At 37.5% G+C, this 14,877-nt stretch overlaps 1 protein-coding gene across 4 annotated transcripts in view; it reads left to right on the top strand.

The window, feature by feature from the left end:
* LOC107274430 (BAI1-associated protein 3) overlaps window positions 1-14,877 on the top strand; it is a 59,862-nt gene that overhangs the window by 11,138 nt on the left and 33,847 nt on the right. For all 4 annotated transcript variants that reach the window (XM_015753574.2, XM_025091647.1, XM_015753575.2 and 1 more), the window contains 2 exons: window positions 11,813-12,563; window positions 12,770-13,011. In XM_015753574.2, coding sequence (XP_015609060.1) covers window positions 12,369-12,563; window positions 12,770-13,011 — 437 coding nt within the window. In that variant the 5' untranslated portion in view covers window positions 11,813-12,368. The remainder of the gene's footprint in view (window positions 1-11,812; window positions 12,564-12,769; window positions 13,012-14,877) is intronic.

Raw genomic sequence — 14,877 nt, forward strand, 5'->3', positions numbered from 1 at the left:
GGGGGGGGGGGGGGGGGGAGGAGGAGGGGAGGAGGAGGACATCCGAGGAATAAGATGGGGTTTGGGAGAAAGGGAAGATGCTGGAGAAATGGAAGAGAAAATAATGGGGCGAAACTGTTTTTTGATCGTTCGTCGCTCTTTGAAATATATATATCAAGACATTTGGTAGAGGCTCATGTCAAATATTATTTATATATAGTATCCAGCCACGAAGTCACTCCCTCAGTAGCCAACGTCACGACTCAATCTTATACGAGAAAATCTTAAGCTTTACTTCCGCATGGGTTTTTTGTATTCATTGGTTCTGCTTGACATTCGATTTGAGACACTTGTTTTCTCTATCTACTACTTTTTCCACTTTATACGTTGCGACTCGGTTGCTACGTTCGAAAATATTTCTTTTATTTTCCATCTCGGCAGTCGATACGATAAAGTGTAATTTTTTATGCTGGATAACTTGTGATGATACGAAATACAGCTTAACTGAAACCTCGAAAATTGTGGTAGCTATAGGCACAGCTCGTATTGGATTGCTATGTTTTATCTGTGCGATAATATTTTATTGTGAACCCGTCATCCTTTTTCTGTGCGCAAAGGTACCCGCGCTTTAGTTAAGCGAACAACCGATGGTTATAAGCTTTGTGGCTCTTGTATGCTGATAATGGAATTTCGAAAATTTTTCCTTAAATTTTTTATTTTGCATTGAGAATCTCGTAATTAATAAAGTTTACCGTCAGGTGAATGAAAATAAAGTGAAATTGTTTTATCGCAGATGCGTGTACGAGGTAAAAATGCCATTATCAATAGTTTATGTAATGAAGATCGATTAATCGTTTTCTACGCTAATTCAAAGTTCTACTCCCTTGATTATACTGCAATTTTTTCAACCTTTTTTTGTTATTGGTATTCGCCTGGCTTGCATTATCGACCGAAACCGACAGATGGTACGTATCGCGTTATCGCGTGGGAATAATAACAAAATTGTGATATTAAATGGATTTGTTCATTAGCGACGGAACCTCATGATACGCATGACCCTGTTTGGTGTTTGATACTGGTAATACCAATGTACATATGTTAGTGTTTTAGTGCTTCTTTTACAACTTTTTTCATTTTTTTTTTTTTGTTATGCCTGATTTCCTTATATTTCGGCAATCGATAAGAGTCGAGCGACGGAGCAAGTGTTCTCTACGTGAAAATTGAGGATTCCTATCGCGTCTGATATGCACGAGCAGATAGTAGCCATTTATTTTCAGATGAGAAAATTGCGTTTTTCGCTTTCATTTTGAGGCAATAGAAAGTGCGAGGGCAAGCTTTTCGCGAAATTGTATAGTCTCTTTTTTGTTTTTTATGTTATGCGTACCTGCGATTGGCTGTAATGAAATTTCTTCTATTATTTCTTCTCATAAAAAAGTCATGTTAGACTTTATCGAAGTTTTTATTGCTTTCGGTTTCTATATTTATTATATATATTTGGTCGTACAATTCTTTTAGATGAGTCTAAATATCGTTTGGTAATTTTTGGAGAAAATTACGTATAACGATTGGTATTTTTGTCGAATAACTGCAAAAAGGTAGCATACGTAATTAATACTGAATCATGGACCAAAAAGTGACATCAGGCAGAGAATAGATCTTTCCTATTGTAATTGGTTTAACCTGTACATATATACGCATATACGTGTATTAGTAGATGAATCAGAGGTATAAAATGAAATTATTTAGATAAAAAGCTTATCAGCATCTGTGAAGAAAGCAATTGTAGCCACGATGAATAACGGAGCGTGTGATTGGGATCAAGAGCGGCTATTTTGCAAGCATTTCATCTTCTAGTCTTGACAAAATCGTCGTAAACGAAACTTTGGCAAAAGCCTTATGATCAGAGATTGGAGCTAGGAGCTAATAGGGGCTAACCTGAGCTAATCTAAACTAATAAGAGCCCAAGAGGGTGATGTCAGTAGTTGGTTGAACTGATAAATATTTTACATTTGCGGAATCGCGTCTACTAGGTGTCATTCGAGATACACGTTTCAGGACGAAAGTCGTGGAAGCATGGCAGAGTCACCATAAAGTATAACAAGTGCATACTGTATAATTAGATATTTAACATATCGGCATTAAAGTATATAAATAATTCAAACATCATTTATATAAAATCTGTAATTTTTCTATTTTGCTACTCATTTCCATTGTTCGAGAGGTTGCGAGTAAATTTGAGAAAAATCTGCGTAACTCGAACAAAGTTAAAAAAATATAAGCCAAATGCTGTATCCTAAGTATATATGCGCCATGTTATCATTATTCCGGGATAGTGCACCTCAGTCGCTTTGAAGATAGGTCTTACAATTAGATTGTGAGGCGCATCGGTAAAGAAGTACCTCTACGTGACCGGCTTTATTTGAGAAATGGTTGTTCCGTGCAGCGTGGCATGCACTCTGTTAATGCCCGTACGGATAGGAAACGAAGTTTTGCAAAACCACTTCTGACCATATTCTCAACAGGTTCTTATTGGTTTATGACACGTGCAGCGTTACTGGCTTAGAAAAATGGAAGGCGAACCGCATGCGTTTCTTATGTACGTGGCTGGCTCTTGGGAATCCCTGTACACAAGAGATAGGGGATTTCACAAAAGAGAGAGAGCGAGAGAGAGAGACAGAGAGACTTCGCTTTGGCTCAGAATCGATGCCCTGTTGTGTACGCTGCTTGCGCTCGAGTAAATCCAATATGAACCTTACGCCCTGCCTTTCGGTATACATGCGCTTGAATGTACAAGCTGTGAATATCGTAAGTAGATGTGAACTTTTATTTTTTTTTTTCGAAATTTAACCGTTGATTCACCTTGCGAAAAATTCGAAGCAAGTCTTTGCCTAATTTAATATTTCTCTCTGCAGACGACACATTACTCGTGTCGGCTCACAGAATATTATAATATGGATCACGCTGTGACATGCTCACGAAATTTATACGTTTTCTGAAACGTGACCATATTTCTTTATTTGCGTAGTTTTGGGTAAAATTGTGCAAATTTCAAATCAAAGGGTGACGTCTGTATAATTGTTGCGATGCTTGTCACCCCATCCCCTCCCCGTCACCACCCATTGGCTGTGTATCACTATTTCCTCACAAATTTCCCCAAATAATTGGACGCGTTCAGATTGACATTATTGTCGAGGTGTACATAGGTGTACATGCCTATGCTTTTTCTACCGTTAATGAAATTTTGAATTTCATTTTCGGTCTGTAGTCGCGCGTCGTCTTGCGAATTATTTAAATTTTTCTTTATAGCTCTCTTAGAGACGTCGTCACGGCTCAATAAGTTCTTAATGACTGCGCGAAACTTGTCCCCGTTAAAATTTATACTAACCTGTCGTGTGCAGTGGAAATAAGGGTTTGCCAACTGTGACGCAGTTTAGCTTACAGGTACAAAGTTTTTGGAGTATGCAATTAAGAAGTCTATTTAGCTGCAATTGAGTGGCTGTATTTTTCTTGTGTCGTTTCCGAGGTCCTCATTAAGAACGGGATTTCATTATAAAGTACTTTCATTGGAGATATAATGACTTTGTTTTGTATTTCACCGGGGAAACACTTAATGGCTTTGTGCCATAAATAAACTCTGTTACTTTTACGCAACTTTCTGTATTATAAGCAGAGGTTCATTCTTATTGGAATGGGAATTTTGTAATATTCGTATACGTGTGTTACGAGCTACTTTTATTGGGTGATATTGATTTTTTCTTCACTTTGTCAACTCGATAAAGGTATACGCGAATTATCTTTTTCGGAGAGAATAGGGGGAAGAAATGAGAATTTCTTAAGTCAATTATATTATAAACATAAGGAAAATTAGTATTACTTCAGTTTACGTTTAAAGTATCGTATGGTATTTAAATTTAAGTGGATTGGGAAAAAGGATTATTAATGCATCCAGTATGCGATATTTAAATATCGAATTTTAAGTACTACGGGATAAAAGTCAGAATCAATTTTCTTGGTAATGTCCGCCATTTGTCAGAAAGGCAAGATGGTGGATGACGGTGGCGTATAACTTTTCGTTTTAAATATAACTTGATTTTCCCCCTATAGTAAAGTTTCTTTGTGTTCTTAGCTTTGAGTGTATTCTCCTTGAGGAATGAGAGGTGTATAAAAAAAGAAAGTTTTATCCACGTCACAAGTTGGCAAACTTTTTGGAACGGCGGCGGGGTTACGAACAATCCCGAGAATCAACGGACTTGACTGAACGTCAGGCGAGCATTGTTAACTCGTGGCATCGACCAGTCTGAAGTTTTCAACGGTTGAAGAATTTTTATTTTTCAATCCATATCTAAGAACCGATTGAAAAAGATGGTTATAATCATTTATTTCAATAATATAATCGTCGTTGCAGCCGTACATCATCTCGTTCGTCAGCTTAAATGTTAATCTGACCTGGTTTAACGTGGTCTTCGCTTAACGTAAATTCAAATTACGTAAATCTTAGAGAAAGTTAAAAATCACATGATACGACCTTAAATTCCATTCCTTATTTTTCCTCTCCCCCATGTTCTAGAACATTCTCTGAATCGTTTTCTAAATTGTCAGCTTTTCCCTTGGACCTTGAATAATTGCGAAATTACATTCTACCCCGTAAGCTCCGACTCTTTTTCTTCATCGATTCGTCCACTCTGGGGATAGGAGTGTCAGTATTCAAGTCGTGATTATACGTGCTTTAAAGACGATCCTTGCCGACAGATGGGAATATCCTTAAAGTTGTACAAAAATCAACGGGAGTTGACGCATTGTTTTTTTTTTCCATATAAAATTGTTTTTTCTCATAATTTCAATTAAACGAGTCTACTATTACTGTAGCGTTATATTCGACCTCACTGTGGTTCATTATCTATGGATTACATTGAAAATCGTGTATCACTTTGATGTTCTCTCTGACCTTTACCTGTGAACTTTCATGGCATCCTATTACACTCTTAGACGTCCCGCAAAATCAGTTCTTGGCTTTTTTCGTCATTGGCCAAGACACGCTAAACGAAGGCTCATTAATCAGAGCTAATTCAGAATCCATTCCAGTAGTCAAATTCCTTACCCTCAATTACCTTCTTCGTTCTCTCATGGATGTTGATTAATTTTATTCACTCTTAAAATAATAATAATTCACGTTTACGTCTTCCTAAAATATTTTAAATTTCATCAATAATCCAGATAAAATAATACAGTCTTACCTCAATTTTTTTTTTTTTTCTTCATAGCAGAAACTAGTTTCAAACTATTTTGATACTTCATCATTACAGAAAGGTGGTGTTTAATGTTTGCATGTAAACGGTCCATTATCATTGTCGCACGCACCTGAAGATTTGGCACTAACCTTAACTCGCGAACCGCTTAGTCCCGTAATTTCTTGCTCACGTCAGGAATTACTTTCATCAAAGATAATCAATATTACCGTCTGACTGGCTAGTTAACTGTCTGGCTGACTAACCGAATCTCTTATATAAGGTTCTCCTTCCAAAATCTTCAAGCTTTACTAACCCTTGGTATGAAACGTACGATACGTATATTATCAGAATTTCGACTAATCGTACGACCCGTGTTCCTAACCATGAAATCAGGCACTTTCCCAAGAATGCCTCTGGCAGCCACATTGCTTAGCCTTAACTCCTGTACGAATTGTAATGTCAATGTCTGTGCAGTTTACCTTCGTTAAGTTATTTTTATCGTTGAATATACTATAACGGTAGCGTAGCTTTTTATTTTCATCTACTCTTTCTTGTTATTTCTTTTAAATGAGCTTTTCTTTTCCTGGAGACCCCATAAACGGAGCAATATACCGTAATACGAAATTTACGGTATCACTTATAGAGGGTCGTGACCAAGGTCCTAGTAAAGAAATTCACATTGAACTTTTCCACGAAATTCAATATTATTTTACGCATTGCGCGCGAAGAATAGAATTTCGTCTGGGACTTATCAATGCGGGTCTACGGGGTGCAGTCTATCAGTTAGCCAGTTTCTGAATCTGGTGAATTTCGTTAGCGAAGTTGTCACGACAAGAATGTCCCTAGGGGTTATATAGGGAGTAAAGGGAATTGGATGCGGATACGGCTGCTAGGCTTCCGGTCTGTTCAACTTTTATTCTTGAACCTTTTTTTTTTAATCGTATTGACTTTCGTCGGTGTCTTACATGTATACATTGTTGGTTCACTGGGATCGCCGTTTATTTTAGCCTTTACTAGTTAACTGGCTTTTTGGATTCTGACGTCTCCTTCGCGAAAGAAGAAGGGAAAATACAAATGCCAGGTAGAAAATTGCTGGTTTTCGCTGTGACTTACGTAGTCGTTAAACAATCGAGCAATTACACAGAGGCTTGGCATCCGTGCACTTGAGCACGTTTTTCACATTTATTTTTACATTTCTCGTAAACGAACGGCTGCGAATTTTCCGAGTCTTTGAGCTTATAACGTACAATTTTTCTTTTTCAACCCTTGCGTCGTACAAAGGCTTTTTTTGGCATCAAAGTAGAAAACATAATGCTCCACACTCAAATCTTAAGAGCGACGTTATTTTTATGTATAAAAAGTACATGAACGTGCGGCGAGCACATCCCAGGTTTTGACGGTTTCATTAAAAAAAAAAAATTATAATTGCATCTAGACTAAATTTTCAAGAGTTGGTACAACTGCCAATTTGAAAGTACGTGGACCATTTCTATTATTATTGTTTATTACCTAGTGCTGCTGTAACTAAAATAATTTTTTTAATTCAACAATTTTTTTTACAAAAACTTTAAATATACCTAAAACGGTGCTTCTTGTCAGTGTAACAGCTGAATGTCAACGAATCATTACAAATTTGCAATTGACTTAGTAATTCTCAGCCAGGGCTTTGTGCAGAAGATTCTGAATGCTGCTTCAGGTTGCTTTTAATCAAGTCTTGCCCGTTAATTAAAACTTTCTGCGACTTCAAAGGTTTCGTTGTCTTAACTGTCGATGTTGATTTACTCGGACGTCTGATTGCTTCATGTTACTATCTTGTGTGTATATCTGCCTATATACAGGGTGAGGCGCGAGAAACAGAACACCTAAATAACTTTATTGGATTTAAAGATACGGAGTTCGCAAATATCGTAATTTAAATGATTCGGAAGGGCGCCCATGGTTATCATAATATTTTTTTTTTATTTCATTTTTTACCAGTTTTTTCAAGGTTATCAGAGTTTTTTTTAAATGGAATGGCACATTTTTTCTCCTTGCACATTGTAGCCGGCATCCAAACGAATCCAACCATGTAACATAGTATGACCTTCAGATGACCTCCAACCCAGAAATATGGAATTAATACTAATTCGACGTGTTAGAGATTTGGCTTTATTTCTGTTAACAATATGTAAGGAGAAAAAATGTGGCATTCCATTTAAAAAAAACTCTGATAACCTTGAAAAAACTGGTAAAAAATGAAATAAAAAAAAAATATTATGATAACCATGGGCGCCCTTCCGAATCATTTAAATTACGATATTTGCGAACTTCGTATCTTTAAATCCAATAAAGTTATTTAGGTGTTCTGTTTCTCGCGCCTCACCCTGTATATAGGCAGCTTAGCTAGTTTATGAATCTGCCTGACTATCCTCGTGCATACAAGTACCTATATATTCGTTGTACATCTATTATCTTCTATGCCTACTCTGTATAAAATCTCTGATATTCGCAACAAATACACCAGTCTGGATCGACATGTTATTAATTACGACATTTATTTCACGTAATTTGCTAATTTCTATACACATTTTTTTTTCAAATATTTAATTATAAATTAAGGAAAATATTTTGTATAAATTAATCCAGCATTGTTTTTTTTTAATTTTAATAAACATGTTTTATAAAAAAAAATGTTTATTCCATCTTTCTTTGTACTTGTTATTATAGATTTCGAAATCTCAGGATCGTATTCTTACTTGACGTTCACGGTACATATACGTATATCTATACATTACTGTAGCTTTGTAACCAGGTTATCTCTGAGTAGCGCTATACATTTAGAATGACAAGGCTTCAATAGCCTGATGATCAGTTCAAACACCAGACACTACAGACTGGACTGTCAGAGAATATAGTAGAGGTGCATGATCGTCACCCAGAACTATTGTTCCTGTATGTTAGTTTCTTCTACTGAGTGCAGTATGTACAATTCGCTGAAACTTTTGTTCATTAACAGTGTACAAGCTACAATTGTACTGTAGTGCGGCTAGCGTGGGTCTATATACACTTTTTTCCCTCTTTACTTACTTTAGTAAAAAAAATCCACGTCAGGTTTTAATCCAAATTTCGATCGTTGTCGCTTTATTCGAATTGCGATTGGCTGTCGGTGTCGTCAGTCGACGAGTATGGATATGCAATTTAAAAAATAGGCTATCTGCTTCAGGGAGATGTTGGATGGCGTTCGTCGATGATGGTGAATGTTAAAATAACCCGGGTGGATATAATCCTGGATGGCAGCCTTCAAAAAATATACCGGTTCATTGCAGAAAGAGTTTTTTAGATTAGAAGAACGTGCATAGTTTGAGAAAATCACATGTTGGTTATCGAACAGACTGGTCAATTAAAAAATAGAAAGTAACTTCGTTTCTGAAATAAAGTGGTTGATTTTGAAAACTGTTGTTGTCGTTTGAGAGTGACAGATCGGTTATGCCAGAAGGTATATTATCCGTGAAAATGATTGTTTGATTAGAACTAATGCTGTATCATAATGAAATATTCGTTATGTTCAGTAAATCATTAATTGATTTATGAAATAAGATAAATCGTCACGTATCAGAAATGGGATTACTATTGACGGCAGATTCACATATGGATTAGGACAAGTGATGGGAATGCGTTTCTTAAATATAACGAATATAACGGGTCGTCGTTTAAAGGAACTAATGAGTTCCGGCAAAAAAAGACTTGAAAGTTTGCTCACGGGTTTTGTAGCGTGTCGAGAAAACGGTGTGATGAGGGATTACGGTCGAGGAGGTTCAGTCCATGGCTGGGGGATGAGTCGTTCAGCGGTAAGGGTTGCTTTGCGTCACGGGGTTCGATAATAATCTGCAGAGTTAGGGGAGAAGCACGACTCTGCGAGTAGGTATGGTTGTTAAGGCGTCAGACTTGGCGGATTGGAAATATCCGTGCTAGATTCTCATTCGCTTAACGACGATATCGGTGAGAGCTGCCAAGGGTAGAGCTCGCTTGAAAATAATTGTATTTCATTTTCATGCGACACCCCAATGCCACTCGCTCCTCTTTAGTACGTCGTAAATTTTTCAAAATTATCCGAGCGACCTCTCAGTGATACTTGACTGACTCGTGGGGATCCACTTTCACGCAGTAGTACGATACCATTAGTGGTCAGACTTGTCAGTAGCCACCGAATGCCTTGGACTTACGTGGGTATACAAAGTCAAAGGGCGAAAATCAATGGGGAATAATTATATACCCTAAATGCAAGCTTAACACCTGCAGCGCCAAGGCTCTGAATCTCGTACTCATATTCGATGAACTGTACCCTGTTGCACATTGAGAAAAGCGAACAGTAATGGCTACTAGTATATGGTTAGCAATGAGCCCTAGCAGTGAGTGCTGCTTTGCAGCAAAGTATTTCTCATTTAAAAATCCATTAAAAATTTCCATCGGTAATCATTACTGCTCCCTCTTTCCGTGCAGGCGTTCAATTGGATTTCCGCGTTTTTCATAACACAAACAATCCGTAACAGCTGCCGGCACCTAATCCTCAAGAATTCCCTGTTGACGTTTCTCGTTATCCTCGAATCTTTCCAAAGTCCTAGACTCCTTGGAAAACTTTCTACGCCGCCAGGCACCTAGGTACTTAAACTTGAAACTGTCTAACCCTAATAACTCGTTAGAGACGTTCAATCATCCGGGCAATGAGAAGTCATCGGTGCTCCACTTTGAATTTATATTGAAAACATATAGCGTTCCAGAAACGTTGTGCTACTGTTATATGAATTCTTATAGACTTCACGTATTTCTAACGAGTCCTATCGGTTCTCCAATTACTACGTATACACGAAACTATCCAGTAATCCAGATACCGACCACTTTGCTATATCAAACTTCGATATACCCCGCAGCTCGTGAATCTTCGGGAACCTTCGATACTCTCTGAACTTGTGCAAATTTCCGTCTATTCGAAGATGTAAGCTCAGAGCCAATACGTCACGCGGCTGCTAGACGTACGCGAACACGTATAAATACATGTGTTTACCTTCACCCACTTAACTCGTATACACATATGTCAGTAGTGGTTCAATTTTCCAACTCAATGATCCTCACCCTCGTTACAACCTTCATGCGTCGCCTATGTCTTCCATCGCAGCCAATGATTTACTTCTCTAGTAGTTTCAACCTTTTCGAATCCTCCAAGCATTCGGCAACCCTTGGCAACCCTCTACGATCAAACGACCAGTCACTGTATCCCTTGCTACCCAGTTCAAGGGCTCCACGGGCAACACCCCTAATTTTCACTTTCTAATTTAATGCGGTTGCGAACATTGTTTCTGCGCAAGTACAAAAGCTCCTCACTAAGCTCGTACCTGATGGCCATGATGTAAAATTCCTTTTGAACGTAGCTTAACAGTACGCCATTTTTTTTCATTAACGTACAGCGTAGCTTTGCTAGTCATCTTTCTTTAATATTAAAATTCCTTTTTTTTATTGGCAGGAATGATATTTTGTTTTTACTGATTTTGGTCTACGGTGTAACTGGAGCGATACGGTTTTTTTTTTCTTTCTTTACTCATCATATTAAAAATATAACTGCCGCAGTGCAGCACGGTCCCTGGTACACAGGTGCCACGATACTCTAAATGATATTATATATTTTATTCACTGCAATTCATTAATTTCCACGTGGTATACTCAGCGAATGCTTAGGTATATTTATATATTTGTTTATACGTGTACTAATAGCTCGTATCTGTACTATGTTCTATGTAGTCATCGTAAACCTTACTTACCGGACTGTAAAACTCACCGCAATACGTGCGTTAACTATCTAGCCGAATTAACGTGACATTTTCCCGATACCGTTACTAGCACGTAACCTATATATCTCTAATTACATAAAAGAATTGACGTAACATATAATTATATAGATATTCGACCTAATGATCATGGAATAACGTTCTTTGTCATATATTCCTGTGCGTTGTGAGTTTTATATGAACTTTCTCTGTAAACGAAGAATCGGAGTTTATTGCATTAGTCGACTGTTAGGTTAGGTTATTATTTTGACGTGTAAAAGGTAAATCAATCTTTTAGGATAGAGATCGTTTAGTGGCTTGCGAATGTAGGTAAGAGCGAATGAGCTGTTGAAGATTGTTTGTAGCTCGGGACAGTGTTAGAAGTAGGAAAATACCGAGAAGGTTGAACTGTCAAAACTTAGCTCAAGTTTGCCAATGATGGTGTTCGGTCAATATTAGTTCGGAAACTAATTTATTTCGTGTTTGTTTACACGGGACTAACCCTCTCGTAATTTCGTTTTCGAAGCTTCTTTGTGTCACTATCTGATTTCGCTGATGAATGGGGTATAATAGTATATATATATTTTTTCATTTCATGTTCGATATGATTAGATTCTTTTTTCACTTTTTTTTTCTATGGGTTCGCCCTTTTTTGCTTATTATCCAACATGGATAAGCTGCACGATTAAGTAATCGAAATTATTATTAGATCGTTGCGTGGTTGTGGGTGAAAATATTGGATTTCATTTCGATATAACTTATTTGACCTGCGACCTAATTATGTTGTTGACACTTTTTTGGTTTCAGATACGAACACACACAGCGACGATTTGCCAGAGATTCAGTATCACCCGACAATACCTAGGAGAATATTATCGTGAAACGAAACTTTATACGATGACTCGTACGCAACGATTGATTAAGGAAGATTTGAGACGTCGTCATTTACAACAAAGCGTTGATAATAAATTCTCTATTTGCTTGACAGTCTCGATGACGAATTTAAGTAAAACGGAAAACTCTGACGATCTTGCGTGAATGTTTTGGAGTGTTTTTGTAATACCGTAGTCATTTCGTTAAGGATCGAAAGTACGCGGGCGGTACGAAAAGCGAACTGAATTACGCAGAGGAACGAGTGTATCGATTGTTATCGAAACCTATGCAGAAGCAGTAAATGTATAATACGGTTTGGCGCGAAATTCAAATTCGTTATTCCCTTACGTCTTAGGAAGTTTTAATTTCGCTTAAAGATGATTATGTTCACTCGGTAAAGATCTTAGCGAAGTTCGTAGAAATCGTCCATTTAGTAAACTTCGTCCAATTCGTCTACGCTTCGAATTAATTGACAATCAAGAAAGGAAGAATGAGTTTCTTCAATTCTCTTCAGCAGTACGTCACCGACGGCGTGGCCAGCTTGAGCTTCAGTCCCAAGAGGTTCTCATTCAGCCGGGAAGATTCAACAGCCGGCACTTCCGGTAGAAGTGGATCTACCGGAAGTGTCACTTGCACGAATGCCGACGTTAGCGTACAGCACACAACACCTCATGGCTTTCCTAAGGTAGCTAGAATATAAGGGATGAAAAGATTTGATCATAAATACACAATTTGGGTGCTTTTGATTTTTAATCGAAATTTATAGAAGGTATTCAATATCACAAATAATTAATTAATTTATGAATCATGTTAAATGTTATTCATAGAAATTGTTTTTCTCGACTTCTTTCCTATTGAATATAATGTAAATCCTCTCTGTTTGTTTATCAGGTAGTACCACCACCAGGAACAGTAACGCCACCTCACGCGCGCTCTCTGTCGACGCGTAGGCGTACTTTGGATTGTACTTCCGGTCCTAGTTTATCGGTTCACCCTACAGCCAGCAGTGGATCTGTGTCTCCGAGAAGGGTTGCTTCTTTTCGAAGAAATGCAGCACCGACAGATCGACCACCCCTTATGTTCTGTCGGCGACGACCCTCCTGGCCGGAAGTCGACATTCAAGCTACTTCTGGGTAAATTTTTACATTACCTTTTAACGCACATTACTATAGCATCGTTTATTATCTCTCAAGTGTATTTATTAATGTTGGCCTGTTTGATGGTTAACTAACGTTCGACTTCTCTGGCTAATGAGCTTTTGGCATGTTTTCCGTAACATTCGGCGAGCACGGAAGCAACTTCGTTTGGGGGGTTAGAGGCCTACTTTTATTATCTGTACATGTATACGTCCCCATATCTGTATCTAAACATCATACATGTTCAGATAGAGCGGAAACTGGAACAAATAATATTTTCGGACTTAACTTTTGTAAAAATGAACCAATTTTCATGATTTTTTTATATTCACGGGAAAGAGGTCTGACAGACTGCAATAACACGTTAATCTTTAAATTTTGATAACGAAAGAAATTATGACTGATGTTATATTCTGTTCGTCTGTCCGCGATAGGTTCCGACACTACTGAACGAAATTTGGGTAGAATTTAAAAAAAGTTATAATTCAGTATCTTCTCAGGTTTTCGTCCATAATTCATAACACTATAACATTTAGTAGCAGAGTAAAAGACAAGAGTACACGTAGAAAACGGGTCGTATTCGCTTGTTACTCTTCGTTCTAACTAATTTTTTAAGATTCTCAGGAACATTAAGTTACAAATTCTATTAGGTTTTGATAATGAGTTTCGTATAGATTCAACGTCACACTCTCACATTTATCCGGGTGAAACTGGGTCAAGTAGCTTAGTCATGTTTAATTGGTAAACTAATTTCAATACGTTCTGTACATATTAAAAGGTATTTATGTAGTTACGTGTTACGTAGATGGTATGATCGCAGCATTCAAAATGATAAGCGCAGATTCCTATGTTGAAAAATCTGGTTATAATAATCGAATGTTTTTTTCGTCGGTTTTCAGTCAATTTTAAAAATACCCAACTTCTACGAGCATCGGAAGGAATTTATTACCAATCAAATTTTAATTGACTGAACACAAGAAAATGTTTAAAATTTACCGTTGGTACAAAAAATTCAAGCGGACCTATGACCCGTATTTACATTTATCATTCGTTAACAGGAAGATCATTAATGAGAATAATAACAATATTGGTTCAACTATGATCCTTTTATCATGGTTTGCTACTTCCTGTATATTGAACTTCCGGCCGTGTCAACACATCAGTCGCCCCTTGGATAACAATTTAGTGTTTGGATTTAGAGGTGTATAGGTGAACTATACACAATCTCTGCATGTGCATGACTCTTAGTATCTACACGTACGTCATTGCAGAACTTCCTGTTTCCACTTACCTGTCGGATACAACTTAAGTTGCTCGTAATTGCACACGACGGTTCTAGGATTAATGATTTATGCCAGGGAAATTCTATTAATTAAAATCTATTATGGGTCGTGGGTGTTTAATTCAACATACGCGAGACAATTATAAAACTATATAACCGGATAATATTCATTTACGAACGAAGGCTTGCTTTAGAAATGGACGAATCGCGCGAATTACGAATTTGTCTGTGGAATTTCCGGTAATTTCGATGCTCCCTGTTTATTTCCGTCAACTCAGGATATTCCCCTATATTTGCATTTCGGTCAGGGATTTCCTGTAAGGTCGAGTCCAAGCCGGGTTTCATACAATTTGAATTTCACTCCAGTCACTGGCAGAAGAGGGTTCAGATTCAAATTTCCCGCCGCTAGTATTTCCTTGCCACACATCCCATTTCTATGGCTATCAAGGATATGCTCCTCGATTTCCGCAACATAAATTGATGGAAATAGCCCTATAGCCTATGACAACAGTTGCTTAGTTTTATGAAACCATGGCAAACGTATATTACTGAGAGAAAAACCGATAAAAGCATTGGAAAGC

This window comes from Cephus cinctus, unplaced genomic scaffold (genome assembly GCF_000341935.2).
Source record: "Cephus cinctus unplaced genomic scaffold, Ccin1 Ccin1_scaffold3082, whole genome shotgun sequence".
Taxonomy (NCBI): Eukaryota; Metazoa; Arthropoda; class Insecta; order Hymenoptera; family Cephidae; genus Cephus; species Cephus cinctus.